This window comes from Porites lutea, chromosome 11 (assembly GCF_958299795.1).
Source record: "Porites lutea chromosome 11, jaPorLute2.1, whole genome shotgun sequence".
Lineage (NCBI taxonomy): Eukaryota > Metazoa > Cnidaria > Anthozoa > Scleractinia > Poritidae > Porites > Porites lutea.
This window is the reverse complement of record NC_133211.1, coordinates 5,059,850-5,078,464: the sequence shown is the minus strand read 5'-3', so window position 1 is coordinate 5,078,464 and position 18,615 is coordinate 5,059,850. Positions and strand designations below refer to the sequence as shown.

The following is an 18,615-nucleotide window of genomic DNA, read 5'->3' as shown; positions in this document are numbered from 1 at the left end:
ACGAGGACGTCAAAAAAGTAATAGGTTCATTACGCAAAACAACTTTGCACGTGCATCACGCTTTTTTGTACATTTCTTTGCCGTCCTTACACGACTGCAACGTGAAAATGCCTAATTGCAAGTTTATGAAGGACGTAAACAAGCGACGACGAATCTCTTTTTCTCTCTCTAAACTTGAGTGCGGTTCTCAATAAATCAACTCCAGGGAAATTCGCCTACACTTGCTATTTTCAGCAAATTGGAATAAACGCGACAAAGATTGAAAAAACGGGAATTCATTTTAAAACTGACGTTTTCGCTGCCGTTGCCGTCGTCGATGCTAAAGCTCCGTAGTAATGGACGCGAGGGAGACACGCGAAGGGAGAGACAGCTCTCCCCTCGCGTGTCTCCCTCGCGCGCCTCGTTCTTTCTTGCGCCCATTACTTTGCAAGCAGGCTATTCATACTCAAACAGTTTCTAAAAACACTTCTCTGAAATCCTTCCTATAACGGACTCAGAACTAAGGCCTCAATTCAAAGGATTATAAAGATAAAGTTATTGCCCGTCCAGTATATTTTCCTCAGTACAGCTCTCAATGCTGGTAAACCGTCATCGAACCCTTACCTGAATGTGAAAGAGGTTTCAAAAATCCGTACTATCTGAAATCCAGAGGAGGGGGAGGTACTTGAGTTAATTTTTGCTGGGTTTGTGCGGCTGGCCTCTCCCTTAGCCCCTACCCCATTATAGTCTATTCTGTGGCCAATTATAGACCCCATCTTAGTCACTTTTGGACAAATATTTAATTTTCGCGATCCCAACTTAGTCAATTTCTATCTCTATGAATTGACGCATTTTTTATCTTGAATGAAGAACACTTTACCTTTCATCTCCAGTAAAAACATTCTGGTACGTTTGCTAACCATAAGTATGAAGAACTGTCTTACCCCAAAAAATTCGAAAATGTGCGACCCCATTCTAGTAACTCTATTGAAAATGCGACCCCGTTATAGTCTATCCAGTCGTTGTTGGCCACGTACTGTAGAAGAATCGGCCACCGAACGATGACCAGTTTACTTAATCTTAGTTGATAAAATCTTAATTCTTCTTCAATCTCGCCGAGGACGGTCTCCCTTAGTGACTTTAAATTCTCCCTCATTTTATGTGAGGAGGTAAAGTTCTTTCAATCAAACCCTGCAAAGTTTGCAAACACATATACCTTCAAATCTCCGTTTAAATCCCCCAAGTTTAAATGCTCAGTCATTTACTCGTTTACGACTATAATATTCTCCCTCCATTATTTTTAAAAGAAAAATGACTGGTACTTAAATTATACGTGAGAAAAAATTTCCGAACAATGTTTGCGAATACAGCTGTAACTAGTTGTAACTACTGTGCCATTCTTCGAAAACTGTAATAGTCCCGTGCTTGACTTACTAACTTAAAACAAATGCATGCCAAAAAATAGTTACTCCCTAAGCTACGACTTAAACAGTTTAATAATTTATAAGGGTAGAGATTATGATGTGTTTTTCATTCATTGTGATGAATGAATGCAGCATGTACACATATTATTGACCCGTTCGCTAATAAAGAAGAGTACAGGTTCCTTGAGAAACAAGCTTGCTACAACAAGAGCCATAATGGCTCTTGTCTACAAATAACACGCCTTTTTCAAGCATGCTGGATACCGTCCCGTGGCCACCAGCATGGGGACTTGTCTGTGATCTTAACGACAACCTGTACATTAAATTACAACAGTTAGAAAGCAAGGAACAGTGCATTTGAACACAGTATAATCGAATATATATTCGTCGTAATCACAACTACGGTCTCTCAACTGGTTACCCTTGAATTGCTTAACTAATAAAAGCTGGGCTAAATTTCACTTTCTCAGTGGGTTTAGTGACAGAAATATCAGTCTTCTCGTTCCTTTCATATAGAAGAAATCGGGGAACTCAAGGCTAAAAAAAAAACAGAAAAAAAAAATGATTTAGAGCCCCCTTAAAGAGTATGTAAGACATGGTTGTGATTTCGTAGACAGATTTCAAATCTGTAAGAAAAATTACTTGACGGCCTCTTACATCGTTTTTCCAGCAAAACAGGGAAGTTGTTTAAAATGCTCCTTTTCATAAGCATTCTAGTCAAATTATTGTTACAATGTAACAGAAAAGTTACAAACTTACTTTTAGATTCTAACTGGCACGAAACAAGGAATTAATACTATCATTTTGATATTTCTCTCCATTTTTTGCTATTTTTCCTTTCATATGCTACGCTGCTTTCTTTTTATGCCTTGAATAAGACTTAAGGTACCTGCCCGGGCAAATTTTCATGTTCTCAGATCCGAGCAAGATTTGGCCTATTAAAAGTTTTTGTTATCTAATATTTGAAAAATGTGTTTATAACCCGAAAGAAAAGAAAAGAGTGAAAATTTGGTTTATTTTTAAACAAGAATTTGTTAAGAACTACAAACAAAGACTATCAAAATTCCAGAAGGGGCCAGTGTAACCAGTTACGTAGTGTAACCATTTTTATATACTGAAATCTCAGCCCAGATGCACGTTATTACTCTTTTAATAAACTTTTGACCAGTCCCAGCCTTGGTTAAGCTTATCCTATCCTGAAAGGCTGGATGATCCTTAGCCTTCATATAAGAAGAGTTCTGTTCATTCTCTTGATACTATAGAAAACGAAGTGATTACATGTATCTCTGTGTTGCTCTGCAGGTAGGTCAAGTGTTTTAAAATGATAAAACTGGACTCAGAGTGCTCCAGATGGAGTAGGTTTTTTCACCAGCCACCAGCAATGACTCCCACGTTGTAATAGATAATATTATTTCAAATGGATTAGGTATAGTAGACTGTAGTACCATATGCCAGTGACATGTTTTCTGATAAAAATTGGAAACTTGACGCAACTTCTTCAAAGCATTTCCCTGTGGTTCTTGGAGTCATTTGAAGGAAACTTGGTTCAAGTAAATTGTACCTCAAGCTCTAACTCAATTCAAAAGAGAATATTCTATAAAATTTGGAGAGGATCAGCATCATTTGAGGAAACCATGACATCAACCTTTCCCTCTAACAATTCAACCAATTTGCCTCTAAATTCTGTAAGAAAACCACGCTCTGTATTGCTGTGTTCACATAAGATCACGTGCACACCACGTGACACTGCATCAAGGATGTCATGATGTGACATTTCACCTGTAAGGTATACATCAGCTTGTTTCCCACGCAGTATGCTTGCTCCTGAACCTGCGCACAGGGCAATAGTTTGGACGGAACTTTGGAGTGGGTCCTCTGATGTGTTACTATGGGCAGCAGCTAAGCGTATATGTTTGAGATTAAGGTGGTTTTTGATACGGTTGATTAACTCTGAGAGAGTAACTGGTGAATGCAGGGTGCAAAGGCGACCTTGGCCAGTACCCAGTATTGGAATCTAGAGAGAGGAGATGTTGATGCTCTAGTGAGTTTACGAAATGCTGGTTGGTAAGGTTCATAACTCAGATGGCCAGGGAATATATTGGGCCAGTGAAAATATATTGGACCAGTGTGGAATACATTGGGACAGTGGAGGTTTAAGCTTTCGTGTCAAATCCATTAAATGAATTAATTTAATGCAATTAATAATAATTATCATTGCAACCTAGCACTCAGATGTTGCCGTATTTACCCATGGTGAGGAGATGTTGCACCTATTACGTAAACTTAACCTATAAAGTTAATATTGGTGGAGAGACTGTCATTAAGAGGCAAGGGGCATGGATTTCCTCCCAGCTACTATAAAAGTGGCACCCGGCTACTTTCAAAGGAAAATAGAAGAAAAATAGAACCAAAAGAAACTCCTAGCTGTTTGATTCCCCACTATTGATGTATTTAATTACCCGGCAACTTGAAATCTTAGTGACAACCGTGATAATGATCATAACTTCAAAGATCATAACTGCAAAGAACTACAAAAGTCATAATATTTTCACCTGTGCAAGAGGAACAACCTCTACTTTTCCAAGAGCTTCAGGGAGCAAAGATGTCAGTGTCTGAAGGGTGTCAACAAGCCCACTCTCAGAACAGTGCAAAGATAATTGCTGCTCAGTCAGTCCTTGTGGTCTATAAAAGCAATGATAAGATCTTTAAATGGAAAGACGATCTTTGCAGATTTTTAAAAGACATAGCTTTTACAATTCAATTTCCCCAAAAATATTACAAAAAGAGGCTTAATGTTGACTTTGTGTCGTAACTCAATCCTCCAAGTTGCAACCATTTTAGTAGCCATGGCGTCTAGAATTTTGGAGCTGGTGACTTGATTTAGAGAATAGTCACCAAGTTGGAGACCGTGAAGAATAGGTTCATGTTATGGCATACAGAAACAGGAAAATTATGGTAATCACTTCTACTGAAATATGAAGAAAATTTATTCTACCTGATTTGATTTCTATTGCTTTTTTACACTTTTCCGTTGAAAAACATGCTAAATTGAGAACTAAAAAAGTCTCACAGATAAGCGTTTTGAAATGAACATCAATGAAACTTGACCTGCATTTGTTTGCCTCCACTGAATTTGTTGCCTTGCGCGTGACATTTTAACTTTTGAAACGTGACAAATAGCACGCAATCGAAGTGCCTTGCTTGTTGACAGTGTCGATTTCTTTGATATTTTAGGAATGCTTGTCTCGCCAAGTTTGGTGTTTTTTTGACCGGGCTACATATTATAAAGACTTTGTGAATCAATAAACAATCTACTAACATGAAGAGGGAAAGCTAAATTGCTGCAAAGTCAACACAGAACATTGTGTAATAACCGTAACATGAGAACCGTGCTGTGAGTTGAATTGCAGTTTTTTAAACAAAAGCGAAAATTGTAAGCGAAACTAAACATCGCAAAACTGACAGCTTCTAGTTGTTACAAAATTTTTATTTGTTAAACACCCGTAGCAATGATAAAGGAAAAAAAAAATTATCATATTTTCATAAGAGGGAAATTTTTGTTTGGGTTCCTTTCAATGGACTGGAAAATACATTTTTTCCCAGTACAACTCATTGCAAAATTTTCAAGTGCACGATGCTATCTCTATAAAGCAATGATTTGATTTATAAGACTTGTTGATCTTCCTATACTCTCCTGCCTTTGTCAGGCTTTCGCAGTGTCTAGCAATATTAAAAACAATCTTTTAAATCTCCAAAAATATTTGTTAGTTGGGGAAACAAGTCCATCATCAACAAAATTCTCAAAAGAAATGCGAAACAAATATCAGAAAAAAATAGGTCGCCTTTCAAGTTATGACTGGGAAATTTTGAACACATTACATTTAACAGAGGATGAGTTAAGTTCTGCTCTCATATACCAACTGAGGATTATACAGAAGGATTGAAGGCCCTAAAGACTACTGGAAATGGTAATTGTCTTAACAATTCTGTTTCAGTATTGATTCAAGGAGATGAATCTGCAAACCTTATCCTCAGACTATCAGTAAAAAATGTCTTGCACAATAAATGAGTAATTTATAGACAGTGCTGCATTTTAAGTTAAACTTGCTTAACTGCTTTTGTTAATGACAATTTTGATATATTACTTTATTAATATAATTTGGCACCTAAAAATTTTCCCTGGTGACTAAACCCAAAGAGCTGATCGCTAAATGGCCACTGGACAAAAATTTTAACTTGGAGGGTTGTAACTGTATCCAACATGCTAAAATTGTCACCTTTGAAATAACTTTTGAAGTGCTCAAAGATCGTTGGAAAATATTTGGGCATTTTGCCAGGTATTCTTGGTTTGCAACCACGATACAACTGAAGGCGGCCATGTTGAGGGTCAACACAATAGATTTTTTCTTGAGTGATGTACATAAAAGTAGAGTTTTGTTCCCAGATAAGAGAAGTACTTTTGTTCTAGACCATCAACATGGCCGCCATGACGTCATGTGCAAACCAGCAATAGAGAACCAGCAGGACACTCCCATGGGAAATTCAAGGGAGTAACTCCCACCTGCACATTACCCTACTTTGACTAACCTCATCAAAGTTTCAACTTCAATTCTCTCAACACCTTGAAGGTCTTTGAGTTTGTCTTGCACACTAGTAATTTGATCAGGCACATGATTGGTCAACATCCTTGCCTCTAATTTTACACCTGAACTCTGGTCTTTTGAATGTTCTAGTGGATCTATTTGTGCACTTCCAAGGCCTGCTGCGAGCCAGTCGTTCACGCCATTCTTCACAGCATCAAATGCTGTGTGTGGAGAAAACACAGCGATCCTGTTCTCGATCATTTTTATAATGATTCTCTCCTTAAAGGTCTTAGATGTGAGGCGTTTCAAAGGGACAAAAATAGGTGGATGGTAAGATATTACCATGCTGACTTTTTTATCGACTGCCTCTTGAACCACTTTTTCGGTAAGGTCGTTGGTGAGAAGAATAGATTTGACAGAATGTGGAGGGGAAGGTTCGACCAGCAACCCCACGTTGTCCCATTTCTCTGCCAGTTTTAAGGGTGCGAAGATATTTAACTTTGTTACAACCTCTTTAAGATCCATCGCATTATGATAAAAAGCACTCGAAACATTAGAATTCTTAAAGAATCTTTGAACTCTCACCGAAAATTTCGATCTACAATACATGGCTGTGCCCAATCCGCCATATTGAAAAATGAAAAGAGACTGGAGCGAGCTCAATTTTTGGCAGCGGTTTATCCCATTGCACCGTGGCAAGATGGCGGACAAGATGGAGGAGTTTGTCGTTGCAGGGGAAAAATATGGATCGGGAAATCTGGAGAGGAAATATAGGTTCTCTACGGAAAATGGAAACTTAGAAAGGATAGGAAGGAAGAGGGAAACTGTAGCTACTTCTGTAAAGCAATTCTTTAAGGTAACTTTCCTTGGCATGCATCAGTGCTCACTGTACCAATTTCCAGCTTTGAAATAGGGCCACTTCCCCACCCCCCCTTCTCTTCTGATTTTGAGAGTACTCATTCACCCAATTAGTTGAATCTTTCTCTCTCAAGACTGTTAGTTGGAGTGCACATGTTGCCCAAAGAGCCGAGTTGTTGAAAGGATTATAGGTGAAAATCCAGGTTCACTTACCATGACAGGCGGGTGGGGATACTTTAGGAATTTAGGGGGTGAGGGTGCGTCGTTGGGACCCTAGATCCCTTAGCCTATACCAGATCTAGTTCAGCTGAATTTTGCTACCCGCTGCTAGACCTATATTCCATACAGGGGTGACATATTGCATCTTTTGCAGTCTGCTTTCCTTCCACAAGGCTACCCCGAGAGTGTCAGCAAAGACTACTTAGAATATCAAGTATGGGACACTATTCAGGTAAGTTACAGTATGAATAGGGTCCTCAGTAGCCTTTTAGGGATCCTGGATTTGCCCTATTTGAAAGTGAGGTTTGGATTTTAAAGCAAAAATGGGGGTAAGATTTTCCTTATGAAACTATGCGTGGCATGTGGGATGCTGAAAAGAGCAATCAGGATTATGGGATTGAGCAAAAATTTGAGTCACGATGACGGATTGAAGAACCCCATTGGGGACCCAGTATGATCGAGCAGTTGCCTGCCAAGTGCAGACAGTAACCATGACAACCCTATCCATAACAGGATTACCCCGCCCCCCTCCTCCCCAGCAGTATGTTGCACCTTAAGGCGGAGCTGAGAGAGACAAAAAGGAACAATCTAAGGTGTTAACTAGCTGGCAGTGCTTGAACCAAGACCTTGAGATCTGAAATTCAATTTTATAACCATTAGATTGCCATAATTGTTGTGACCACTAGCAAAATAAATACTAAATTAATAAATAAAATAATAAATAAATAATGATTTGGAGGTAGCACATCCACAAAGTGGTTCTTCATCTACCTGATTCCTGGTCGAATTGAAATTTGGAAATGTTGGTTTTTGGGGAGAGGGGAAAACTGGAGTACCCAGAGAAAAACCTCTCGGAGCAAAGGAGAGAACCAACAACTCAACCCACATATTTTGGGATTTGAACCCAGGCCACATTGGTGGGAGGCGAGTGCTCTCACCGCTGCGCCATCCCGTGCTCCCCTTGCAAAAATAGTTATCATATATTTATATGAGGAGAGATAGACAGGGAGAAAAGAGCTTTATACATTGTGTAGCAAGTATAGCAAAATGGCTGACATTATAAGGAAAGCTGTAGCTGCAATTCCAAATGACTAAAGCAGAAAAATGTGAAACTGCAGACCATAAATGTCTTGAGTTTAAATATGCTAAATGGCATGTAGCCACAAGTGTATCCACCCACCCCTCCTGCCTTCTTATCACTAGGCACCCTCCCATGATTACTGTCCATTGATCAGCATTAAATGAAGGTAGTCATTGTTATCTATCACTCTATCCAGGCATTCTGTTCGTCAATAACTGGAACCCTTGCAACCCAGGCCATGTTGAAAGGGTATGGTGTTGGAGATGAGAAAGCCACTGCCCTGGCAGCAACTATGACATGGATCCTGAGAAGTGAGTTTTTATCAGCTATTGCAACAACACTTTGCGAAGAATTGCTAGCAAACAACTGAGTATATAAGTCACGAGTCGCCCCTGCTAGAGGCATTGGGCCACCCCTAGTATAGCTGGGGAAACTGCTGACCAGCATTTCTTCGAGGTTAACTTTGCCTAAATTACATGTAGCCACATTTAGAAAGTGAGATTTTAGAAACTTAGTTCATTACATATGATATAATGTCTTACTTAGTATTGAGGTGCTGGTGACCAATAAAAGTCTTAATGAAATTCAGCTTTAAAATTAATATATAAAATACCAACAGTATTCATAAACTTCCAACCTATTACTTGCACAAAAAGTATTTTAAAATTAGTTTCCTTTGCCTTATGAATGTATTGTTTTGTTTTATATTTAGGTGGCACTGGTATGGTAGGAAGTATTATTTTTGCTTGGCTACAAGGGTATGAACTTTTCCTAAGGTGTAGTTAAATTGCTCTTTGTCAGATAGTGTCAAAGGAATAGGTCAAATGCAAGGTGTGTGTATTGTAAAGTCTCTGGGTGCAATAAATTAAGGTGCTGTTCAAGAGCCTGGAGCTAAATGAGCTACCGGCCATTGGACTAGTATGTTTTATTGCAATTTTCCCAATGGAGAATTAACGCTTAATTAATTTGTACCTTTCCTAAAGTCATAAAAATATGGGCTCCATTTCTTCAGTTCATCTTTTTTTGTGGGCCACAGATAAAGTGTTACATTGACTTTTCCCTCTGAAATTATTAAAATATGCAACACTCAGTTAAAATGTTTATCGCTAATACAAGAGAATCTAGTAAACTATATACAGCCTTTAAATTTGCCTTTAAATTTATAAAACCTTGACACTAGCTCACTTTTTCCTCAGGAGCAATTTAGATTGCAATGCAAAGAAGTGGAGGTAAGTCAGCACTGAAGGCAGAATGTTCAGTCCTCAAAAGCAAATTAATGTAATACAGTGAAACCTCTATTAAGCCGACACCTTCGGGACCTTGCCAAGTGTCTGCTTAATAGAGGGTGTCGGTTTAACAGAGTTTGTAAAAATTATGCAATGTTTGTGATAAAGTTCCAAAGAACTTTTAGGTCAACGTTGATGGCAGATGACAATCATACGGCCGAATATCAGTCTAATCTACAGTTTATTGACAGTTAAATTTATTGATTTATCCTTATTAATTGACTACAGTTCGTATTTCAAGGACATAATCCAATACTAGTATTGTTAATTCAGTCCGCTGTCCGCTTAATAGAGGTTGTTAACAATAGAAATTAGCCAAGTACAATTTAATTTAGTGTCCAAGTCCGCTTAATAGAGGTGTCCACTGAATAGGGGTTCATTATAAAGGGAAATATAAGACGTTAATTTTGGGATCCGGCTTAGTGTCTGCTTAAAAGAGGGTGTCTGCTAAATTGGGGGTCCACTTAATAGAGGTTTCACTGTATAATAATGCAGAGCACCACAGATAATTTGATAACTGAATACAGTTGAATCTCTCTACAACGACCACCTTGGGGACAGAAGAAAGTAGCCATTGCATGTAAAGAGGTGGCTGTTGTAAGAGATGTGGCCATTAGCGGAGGTTCAACTGTATTTTTGTACAAATTGCTCATATAAAGGACCGAGTTAACTATAATGTAAATACTGGAAACTTCTCCTTCTAATGGAGTTGATATGAATTCTTGATGAATCCATTTTCATGAAACAAATAAATTTGAAAAATCTTTCTGGTTAATTCTGTAACCTTTTATCACCATTAAAGTTCAGAACATATGAGCAAACCTCAAAACCACAAACTACAGATTAAGATAAATAAGTGGCTGAGTGTTGTCACACTGGATTGGCTTGGGCTTTCCATAATTATTTTTATTGCAACATGCTCTCTTGAAGGTGCTTTTGATTAAATTTGCCATTATTGTATTTTTTATCATTAAGGTTGTTTGCTGATATTTTGAATGATACATCTATACTTGTTGAGATGTTAGCACCATTGTTCAAAGCTTACTTCACCATTTTGGCATGCCTGTCTAGTATATCAAAGGTATATTTCAAAATGTTAGTGGGAATGTCTAACCCTGATGAAAAAATCTCATATTTTTTGCTTCCTTATTTTCATCAAGGTAGCTCATTCTTGGATAAGATCTGGAAGAAAGAAGGTTTTAGTTAATGGGAAAAAGTGTTAGAATGTAGTACAAGCATGCCTTTCAACTGGGCAAGCAAGGACTCAGTTTTTTTTCTGTGTATTTTATAGTTGCCTTGTTGGATTTTGAAAGCAGAGAATATATGTATTACTATTATATTTTATTGGGAAATTGTGGAGAGACTACAGAGCGTAATCAGTTAGGTAGCTATGGGTCTGGATGAGTGAAGTGAGGCAAGGGTGGGAGAGGGAATAAAAAAAAGACCAGCATCATTCTCCCCGACCAGTGAAAGGTGTGGTCGTCTATTATGGTTAATGTGCTACACTTCTAATCAAGGGATCCAGGTTTGAGCCCTAGTCGAGGTTGCCTCCCAGCAGACATTCTGGGGGGGTTCGTCATGTGTTCCTACCTTATGAACCCCCAAGAACATCTGTGATGGAGGCTATAGTCGGGGTCATTGTGTTGTGTTCTTGGGCGAGACACTCTACTCTCACAGAGCCTTACTCCACCCAGGTGTATAAATGGGTACCAGCAAATTAAATGCTAGGGTAACCTTGCAGTGGTCTTGACTAACATCCTATCCAGGGAGGAGTGAAAATATCCCTAGTCGCCTCATGCCATGGAAATAGGATCAGCTCCAGCATAATGGGCCCCCTGCCTTGAATGCAGGCTTAACATTACCCTTTATCATCTCCATGCCTGCCAACTTCCTTGCCCTCTTTCAGTCACAAACATGACCCAAGTGAATGCTAGTGTATTTGAACCCCCTAGAAAGTGTTTTGTTTTTTTTTTTTCAATAGTACCTTCCCTTAGAAGCAGCAGTTGGCCAAAATACAGTACTAGTTTCCTGATCTTGGGGCAATGAACTTTTGAATGATCAGTTCCAAAGTAGAGGAAAACAGTTTTCATACACCAAATCCCCCTCTCCACTTTTAAAATAAAGAACTCATTGATGCAGTAAAGTGATGTTGCTCTTTTTCTCTTTGTGGGCTTACCAGTCCATAGTGGGTGTGGCGGGAGGAGCCACAAGAGCTGCCATGACACAGCACCAGGCCAGGAGGGACAATATGGCTGATGTGGCTGCAAAAGATGGAAGTCAGGTGAGATGTGTTATGTTTTGATGTGACTAAAGGTGCATGATGGCTATGCTTTGGTTTTATTTTATCCTTGCTTTAAATAAGTACATTAAAACAATAAAATAAATTATTTTTCTTCCTCTGTTTCATATTCATTACCCATTGGGGTGGGGGTGGGTACTCCCTATTATGGCCTATATGGGGAGGCTCCGCCTAAAAGGGGTACCCTTTTTGAAGCTTAGGGTAGGAATTTCACCAGTTGAAGTATATAAGAGGTTAGGGAAATCTGTCATTTTAATCAGTCTGTAAAAGAATCTAAAAGGGCTAAAAGCAGATGCATTTTGTTGCTGTGAAAGGTCAAGAAAAAAAACATGGTTTAGTACAGCAGTTAATAGGGATGCAGTGTTATAAACTAGGTATGTGAAAGGGGTACCATTTGTCTCAAGAAGGTATATGAAACAGGGTGCCTTTTCTTCCAACCTGGTGTATAACAGGGTAAGGGGTTGGACCTTGGGGCGGAGCCTTTTTCTATAACTTTGTAGGGTACCCCCACCCCCACCCTAGAATCATTATTGTACATTGCCACCCCCAGGCATTTTTTAATGGGACTGAAGTGATGTTTGCTGTTAAGAATGCAATGGGCTAGGGAAAAACTCTGTATTTAAAAGGAATATTGTAAATTGCTGAATCTTCAGTGACATCCATGACTTATTGCAAGATAGGCTGATTTTTCTAGTCAAAGGAACAAGCAGAACATTTTAAACTTTTTTTTTCAAAGGAAACTTTGGTAAACTTGATGGCTCTTATTGCTGGTCTGGTAATAACACCCCTGGTTTCTGGAAATCCTCAGTAAGTACTCGTTACAAACTTAATAAGCTTCTTTATTGACATGAATTATATGAAACATTTTTATGGAACTCAATGTGTGACAGCAAGTGAAAGCATGGCGCATTCTCAATATTAGTTATCATAATCATATAATTTCCTTGAGATCACGTAGTTTTCTATTATTTGTTTTGTCACAATTTTGTGACACTTTTACCACTCAAAAATATTTTCATTTCCATGCTTAATATACATCAATCTACAGAAAAGCAGTTTTACAAAATAAATGTCTTCGACCGCATTTTTGGCACCTGTTTTGTATTCCAATAGCCTGTGTTGCAAACATAAAAAAAAACCCGGCAGGCTAGTATTCCAACTAAATGTTTGTTCCGAGCTATGTATGCTATCCTTCTTAACTAAACCATATGAACTTGTTGTTGCCTTTTTTAACTTTGATTTCATGATTATGCTATTTTAATTTTTTCTTCACAGCCTAACATGGTCATTATTTTTCATCTTCACCTTCTTCCATCTATATGCAAACTTCCGTGCTGTGTCATCTGTCATCATGGAAACAGTCAGCTTACCTCGTCTTCACTTACTTGTCACTGAGTTTTTGTCAACAGGCCGCATTATTACTCCAGAGGAAGTGGGCAGCAGAGAACCAGTCATATTTGGTAAGGTGTCTATTTTGTAGCTAACACGAAACAGTTTTAGCCACTTTAACTTTCAGACAGTCTGAAGCAGGGAGCAAAGAAAGTCAGTTTTACAGCTTGCCATTCAGGCAAGCTAAAGCTAGCATTTACTATCCCAAAAGTCATTTCACCTAGCCCCCAAAAAATCTTTGATGAGCAGTATTGAGTACCATTCTTCTGGATTTCCCCAAAAACTTCATTTGGATGTTGAGCAAGTTAAAAGCAGATTTCACTAAGCTGGATAGCAAAATCCACCAGCCGTGGGCTATTGCGTACTAATCACTTTCTTTGCAAGTCTGAAGTGACTTGCTAAAGAGTTTAAGCATGCAACTTGCCACTGTCTGAAAATCAGACTAGATAAAGGGCTTACTGAGAACTTCATCTTTATCAGTCAAACTTGACACCATCACTTCTAGTGTGGTGCAATTTCAAAGACATAATTGTAGATTCCTTCACTTTTGTAGGATTTAATACAGGAGAGTGTCTTAGAATTCATTTAGGAACAGAGTTTACTTCAGTAGTAAAAAGGTAAAGGTTTTTTGTTATCAGCTTTTACAATGTAGACTTTCAATAATATTCTTATGTCATACAAAACAAAATTAATACAAAGTATTTGATTTAGTAGCTAGAATAAGTTATCAAATTTATAGGACAGTCAAAGCACTCACAAATGCAATGAATGAAGGAAAATGCTTGGTATTGTAGAAAATTTTAAGTCTAGAGGCACTAGTTTTGGCACCGTACATATCTGGAAGAAATAAAGGCCTGAGGAGCTTTTGGTTAATTTAAGCTCCTCTCTAACCCCTCCTCCCCGAGGAAATTCCAACCCCCCTCTGCAAGAGGGTATGGAAATTTTCTGAAACTACTTAATGAAAAAAAATCATGTTAAACCCCCAGCGTGAGAATCATAGCAGTACTTGGACATACCACACCTTTTTTCTGACACTTGTATACCCAGAAAATACCGATTGTTTTATAACAAAACTCTTGAGTATGTATTTAATGGAACAGCATGGCCTTGTCATGGACCACGGAATGGAGTAACTTAATATCCGAAAAGTCAAGTCTATTGAAATTTTAAATTACTGTCGTATCATTGACGTCCTTGACATTCTATTTAATAACATCACGGCTTAATTGACAGACAACCAATAACATCGCGACTAAATGACCAATCAGATCAATAACCAGAGTTTAATACCATCAACTTACATGATACAACTCACTTTGACTCTGAAGATGACTACCGCACAGGTTGTCGAAATGTCAGTTACTGTCAACAACAGTCCTATTCACGACTACGTTCACGCGGATGATCATACTCAACCTACTTATGAAATGACTCCTGGGTTCAAACCTTTCACAATTCTATTTCAGTGTTAGCGATTTTGATGCAGCATTGCCTAGTTCAAAGGAAAGTAGATATATTATTAAACTTACATTACAACATGGACGGAATTCAGGTATGCAATGATGTCATGTTAAATTCTTCTTTAAATCATGGTAGATATTTCCTTTTAAATATCAGTACAATATTTGCTTAACCATTGAAGTTTCAATTTTGATAATAAGCTAGATAAGAATTAAATGCTGATGTAGTTTGCAGTAAAGTTGAATCCCTCCTTATTGACTGAATGGCTTACAGACTGTCTTACTGACTGACTGACCAACTTACAAGCATCTCTCTATTACAAAAAGTTCACTTGTTCCCAAAGAGACAACAATTCATCAATATGGACACTACAGACTGTTCCTTTGATTTGTAATTTATGGCTATTTGACTGCACTCTACTCAACCTAAGCATCGCATGTCATTCCACAATTTTAATGATCTGCACTTCACATTATTGGATTAACATATTGTCGGTATTCGTACACTCAATATTTTTTATGACAGAGGATCCTGCACTGAAATTCACTTTGAGGAGTTTAATGACATAACAGAATAGATTATAATGCTTTTATCAGGGGTGGATCCAGGGCAGGTGGTTTGGGTGGGTGAGCCACCCTCACTCCCGCCCCCCTCCCCAAGCTTGCCCCTCCCTTAACTTAAACTTAACCCATTAAACCCTAATATCTACATACAAATTTTCCTGACTGATCTCCATACAATTAGTTTGGTGATCGACTTACTTATTCTCATAACCTTTTCTCTAGCCTGTGTACAGACCCTCCCCCCCCTTTCCCTCACGAAAAATCAGAGAAGGGGAGAGGAGTGGGGTCTATACACAGGCTACCTTTTGTCTTGATGATGTATTAATATTAATATTTCTGTCCTGTTAACATAGGTCTAATTCACATAGTGCTACATGAAGATTCTACTGCGATAGATCACCTACAGAGTTGCTTCCAGGCTTGTGTATTAGATTTTGTGATACGCACCCAACCGAGCTTGAGAAAGGTAATTACGTTAATTGACGAGCTAATGGAACGTTAATGGACAGTGTCCAGTCACTGGTATCCATGACTTAGTTAGCCTGAGAAAACAGCCGTTATTTCCGACACCACCAATGGTTTCTCCGCTCTGTTGAACGAGCGCAGAAATTCAATACTGATGACGCGTCACTACCCAGCGAGCGGCACGACCAATCAGAAGCACTTTATACCCAGATCTGTTTAGTGACACGTCATCAGTATGGAATTTCTGCGCTCGTTTCTCAGACGTCATTTTCGTGGGAAACCAGTTTTGGCGTCGTGAATTGTCGTCTGATTTCTCAAGCTATGACTTAGTGAGATTTAAAAAAACTGATTTACATTAAAACGGATGAACATCGACGATTTTACACTAAACATTAATAGAACTACAGGATAGGCATATAGGGGACGGAGAGAGCGGCGAAATAAGGAAGAAAATGAGCATTTTACGTCCTCCCCTCTTTTTGCCTTTACCTACGTAGGCTATCAAACGCAAGATACAATATTTCAACTCAATTGTTTTGACTTTTGGACACTTGTGTTAAGATCGAACGGAATAAATTGAGATTCACGGTCACTATCAATAATTACTTTAAAATGACTAACCGATTGGACATGAACGTACTGATGAAAAAAAAAAATCTTTGTTTGTTACTGATTATTGTTTTCCTCGCCGGTAAAAACGAAAAATCTCTAGTTGGGATGGCTTTTTTGAAAACACCTTCCTTTGGTGTGATTTTCATTCGTGTCTTTGTATGACGTTTAGCGAACCCGCAAAGCAAGTCCATTTAACCTCTGGTGAATGAGAGAATGAAAACGCAGCTCGATGCTTTCAAGTCTATACCTTACTAGGCGTGTTTCTCTAGAGCAAAACCATGCTGGCCTTAACAGCTTGGTTTTATAAAACCAACAAAAGTACATAACTGATTAGTAACTTGTAAAACATTATTGCGTTCCTGTTTTTCCTTTCGTAGGTTTTAAGTGACTCAGATGGCAGTCAAAGAGCATTTGAAGCGTTACATAATTTTTGGTGGCAAGGTAAGATCAGAAATCCATCTCTTTACAACTGAAGATAGGGACGGGTTCAGACATTTTGAACAGAAGAGGTCCAACCTTAGGCACTTGTGGGAATCTCCACCCTTCGGTGTGATTTTCATTCGTGTCTTTGTATTACGTTTAGCAAACCTGCAAAGCAAGTCCATTTAACCTTTCACCGAGACAGCTTCAGTTAAAGAGAACGTTACCGCCATGCCCGGGGCCCCGGGCCGCCATGGTACAAGCAGTAATGTTATAACTTCTCTTGTTAACGGAAGTAGGTTTGAAACTTGCAGTGCTTGTGTTAAGTGGTAAATTTTGTCTGTTTGATCAACCCGTCGAACCCCTGTCTTAACTACAACCAAAGACGCTGGCCAGCCTTTGATTTGGTAGCCGGTTGTTGAAAGGCAAGGCCTGGTTGAAAGTCATCTCGCCCGAAGTTATGTCGCCCGAAATCAGAGTTATGCCACCCAAAATTTTCAGTCGAGTCGCCCGAAATGCTTAGTTAAATGGCTTGGAGTTTTATCATGCTTAACAACATCCTACTATTCCTGTCACACATTTATCGCGCTTGATAAGGGTGGGGTCCAAAAAATTTTTTTTCGGCCCTTCGCGCCTCAGTTTGGTCGGGCCCCTCTTCCCAGGATCCGCCATTGATAAGCCCCCTTATAGGGTGTGCGGCCGAGGCCCTCAACCCCTGACCCTGTTTAAAACAAAAATCTTAAGGCAAGAGACCTAATTTGATGACCATGATTCATTTCTGTGTTGGTAATTGAGGAGTGGTTTTAGAGGATAAAAAACTGGTACGAGCCACCTTAAGTGGCATAATGTTCATCTTTTCTTTTTTCCTTACAGAAAGAAGTCAACCAACTGACTGCTCATGGGATTTGGTAGCGCTGGCTCATAATTTCACCCTTCATGCTTTCCCAGCATTCGTTCAGGGCCTTGAAGAAGCTGGCTGGGTAACCTCGCGAACACATCTGGGCCCTGATGAGTGGCGCGCTGTTTGGAATGTTAAGGGACTGGAAATCAAGAAAAGTATTTAAAAGTTTCGGTCAGAGCTGCCTTTTAAAAATGCGAGCGAGAAGTTGAGGAGACCCTAGTCTGCTACACAGCCGTTTTTAGTGTCGTCACGACACTAAAAACGGCTGTGTAGCAGACTAATGAGACCCTTGTAATGTCTTGAAATATTAAAAATATTTTATTTGTAAATAGTTAGTAGAACATTCAATGATTAAAAGAGTTTTCTTGTATTGGAATAATTAGCATGTTATATTGTGTTCCTTTTCTTTTCATATGGTTTTTGCCAGTCGTTAGCATCTTTAGCGAAACAGTGTGTGTTTGTCCACCTCCGCCTCCCCTCCCTTACTCCGCATTGCATTTCCTGGTAACTGCTTTCAGTTGTTTTCCAAGCATAGCCTCCCGATTACAATACTCGGCTAACTCAGCAATGGAGACGCGACGGCAACGAGAACGTCAAAAAAGCAGTAAGTTAAAGAAACCAAACAACAACTCTGCACATGTATCACACTCTTTGGTACATTTCTTTGCTAACTCTGCAGGACAAAGAACGAAATTCCTTGATGGAAAGCTTTACGGGGGAAAAAAGACAGATCACGACGATTTTTCTTTCTCTTCTTTTCAAACTTGGGTGCGCCCTCCAAGATTTCAACTCAATGAAAAATCACTTTTACATTTGACTCTTTAAGCTAGTTGGAAAAATCGCGACGACATTTTTGAAAAATGGGTAATTCAAATTAGTCCCTCGGCTGTTAGCCTACTCAGCTCATTGGCGCAGCAAACGAAAGAAATTTCAAACGAAATGGAAAAGTCCAACAGGGAAAGTCAGAGGAAGAGCATCGCCTGCCCATCGCATATTTAGCTCTCTGGGCATGGACCGCCTAATAATTGCAGGGACCGCGCAGAGGGAGGGGCTGGGGGGGCTTTAGCCCCCCCAC

At 39.1% G+C, this 18,615-nt stretch overlaps 2 protein-coding genes across 2 annotated transcripts; one reads left to right on the top strand and one right to left on the bottom strand.

Annotated features, from left to right (window-relative positions):
- Positions 1-2,959: 2,959 nt before the first annotated feature.
- Positions 2,960-6,605, bottom strand: LOC140952115 (NIF3-like protein 1). The gene is made up of 3 exons (XM_073401540.1): positions 5,991-6,605; positions 3,956-4,085; positions 2,960-3,417 (listed from the first exon to the last, which is right to left on the bottom strand). The coding sequence occupies exons 1-3, from the start codon at positions 6,593-6,595 to the stop codon at positions 2,998-3,000; spliced, it is 1,155 nt and encodes a 384-aa protein (XP_073257641.1). The 5' UTR covers positions 6,596-6,605; the 3' UTR covers positions 2,960-2,997.
- A 42-nt stretch (positions 6,606-6,647) lies between these two features.
- Positions 6,648-17,755, top strand: LOC140952114 (RUS family member 1-like). The gene is made up of 14 exons (XM_073401539.1): positions 6,648-6,842; positions 7,218-7,295; positions 8,341-8,455; positions 8,857-8,902; positions 9,341-9,373; positions 10,406-10,511; positions 11,610-11,711; positions 12,466-12,536; positions 13,005-13,189; positions 13,672-13,735; positions 14,585-14,670; positions 15,496-15,608; positions 16,597-16,660; positions 17,513-17,755. Exons 1-14 carry the CDS (start codon positions 6,687-6,689, stop codon positions 17,701-17,703), a joined length of 1,410 nt encoding a protein of 469 aa, XP_073257640.1. The 5' UTR covers positions 6,648-6,686; the 3' UTR covers positions 17,704-17,755.
- Positions 17,756-18,615: the final 860 nt, after the last annotated feature.

Excerpts from the sequence above, each read along its gene's own strand:
- LOC140952115 (XM_073401540.1), bottom strand. The coding sequence starts at position 6,595 with ATGTATTGTAGATCGAAATTTTCGGTGAGAGTTCAAAGATTCTTTAAG. Across the intron at positions 4,086-5,990 it reads GAAGTTGAAACTTTGATGAG|ACCACAAGGACTGACTGAGC; the intron begins GTTAGTCAAAGT and ends TTGCTTTTATAG. Across the intron at positions 3,418-3,955 it reads AGGTTGTTCCTCTTGCACAG|ATTCCAATACTGGGTACTGG; the intron begins GTGAAAATATTA and ends TCCTCTCTCTAG.
- LOC140952114 (XM_073401539.1), top strand. The coding sequence starts at position 6,687 with ATGGCGGACAAGATGGAGGAGTTTGTCGTTGCAGGGGAAAAATATGGA. Across the intron at positions 12,537-13,004 it reads CTGGTTTCTGGAAATCCTCA|CCTAACATGGTCATTATTTT; the intron begins GTAAGTACTCGT and ends TTTTCTTCACAG. Across the intron at positions 15,609-16,596 it reads CCCAACCGAGCTTGAGAAAG|GTTTTAAGTGACTCAGATGG; the intron begins GTAATTACGTTA and ends TTCCTTTCGTAG.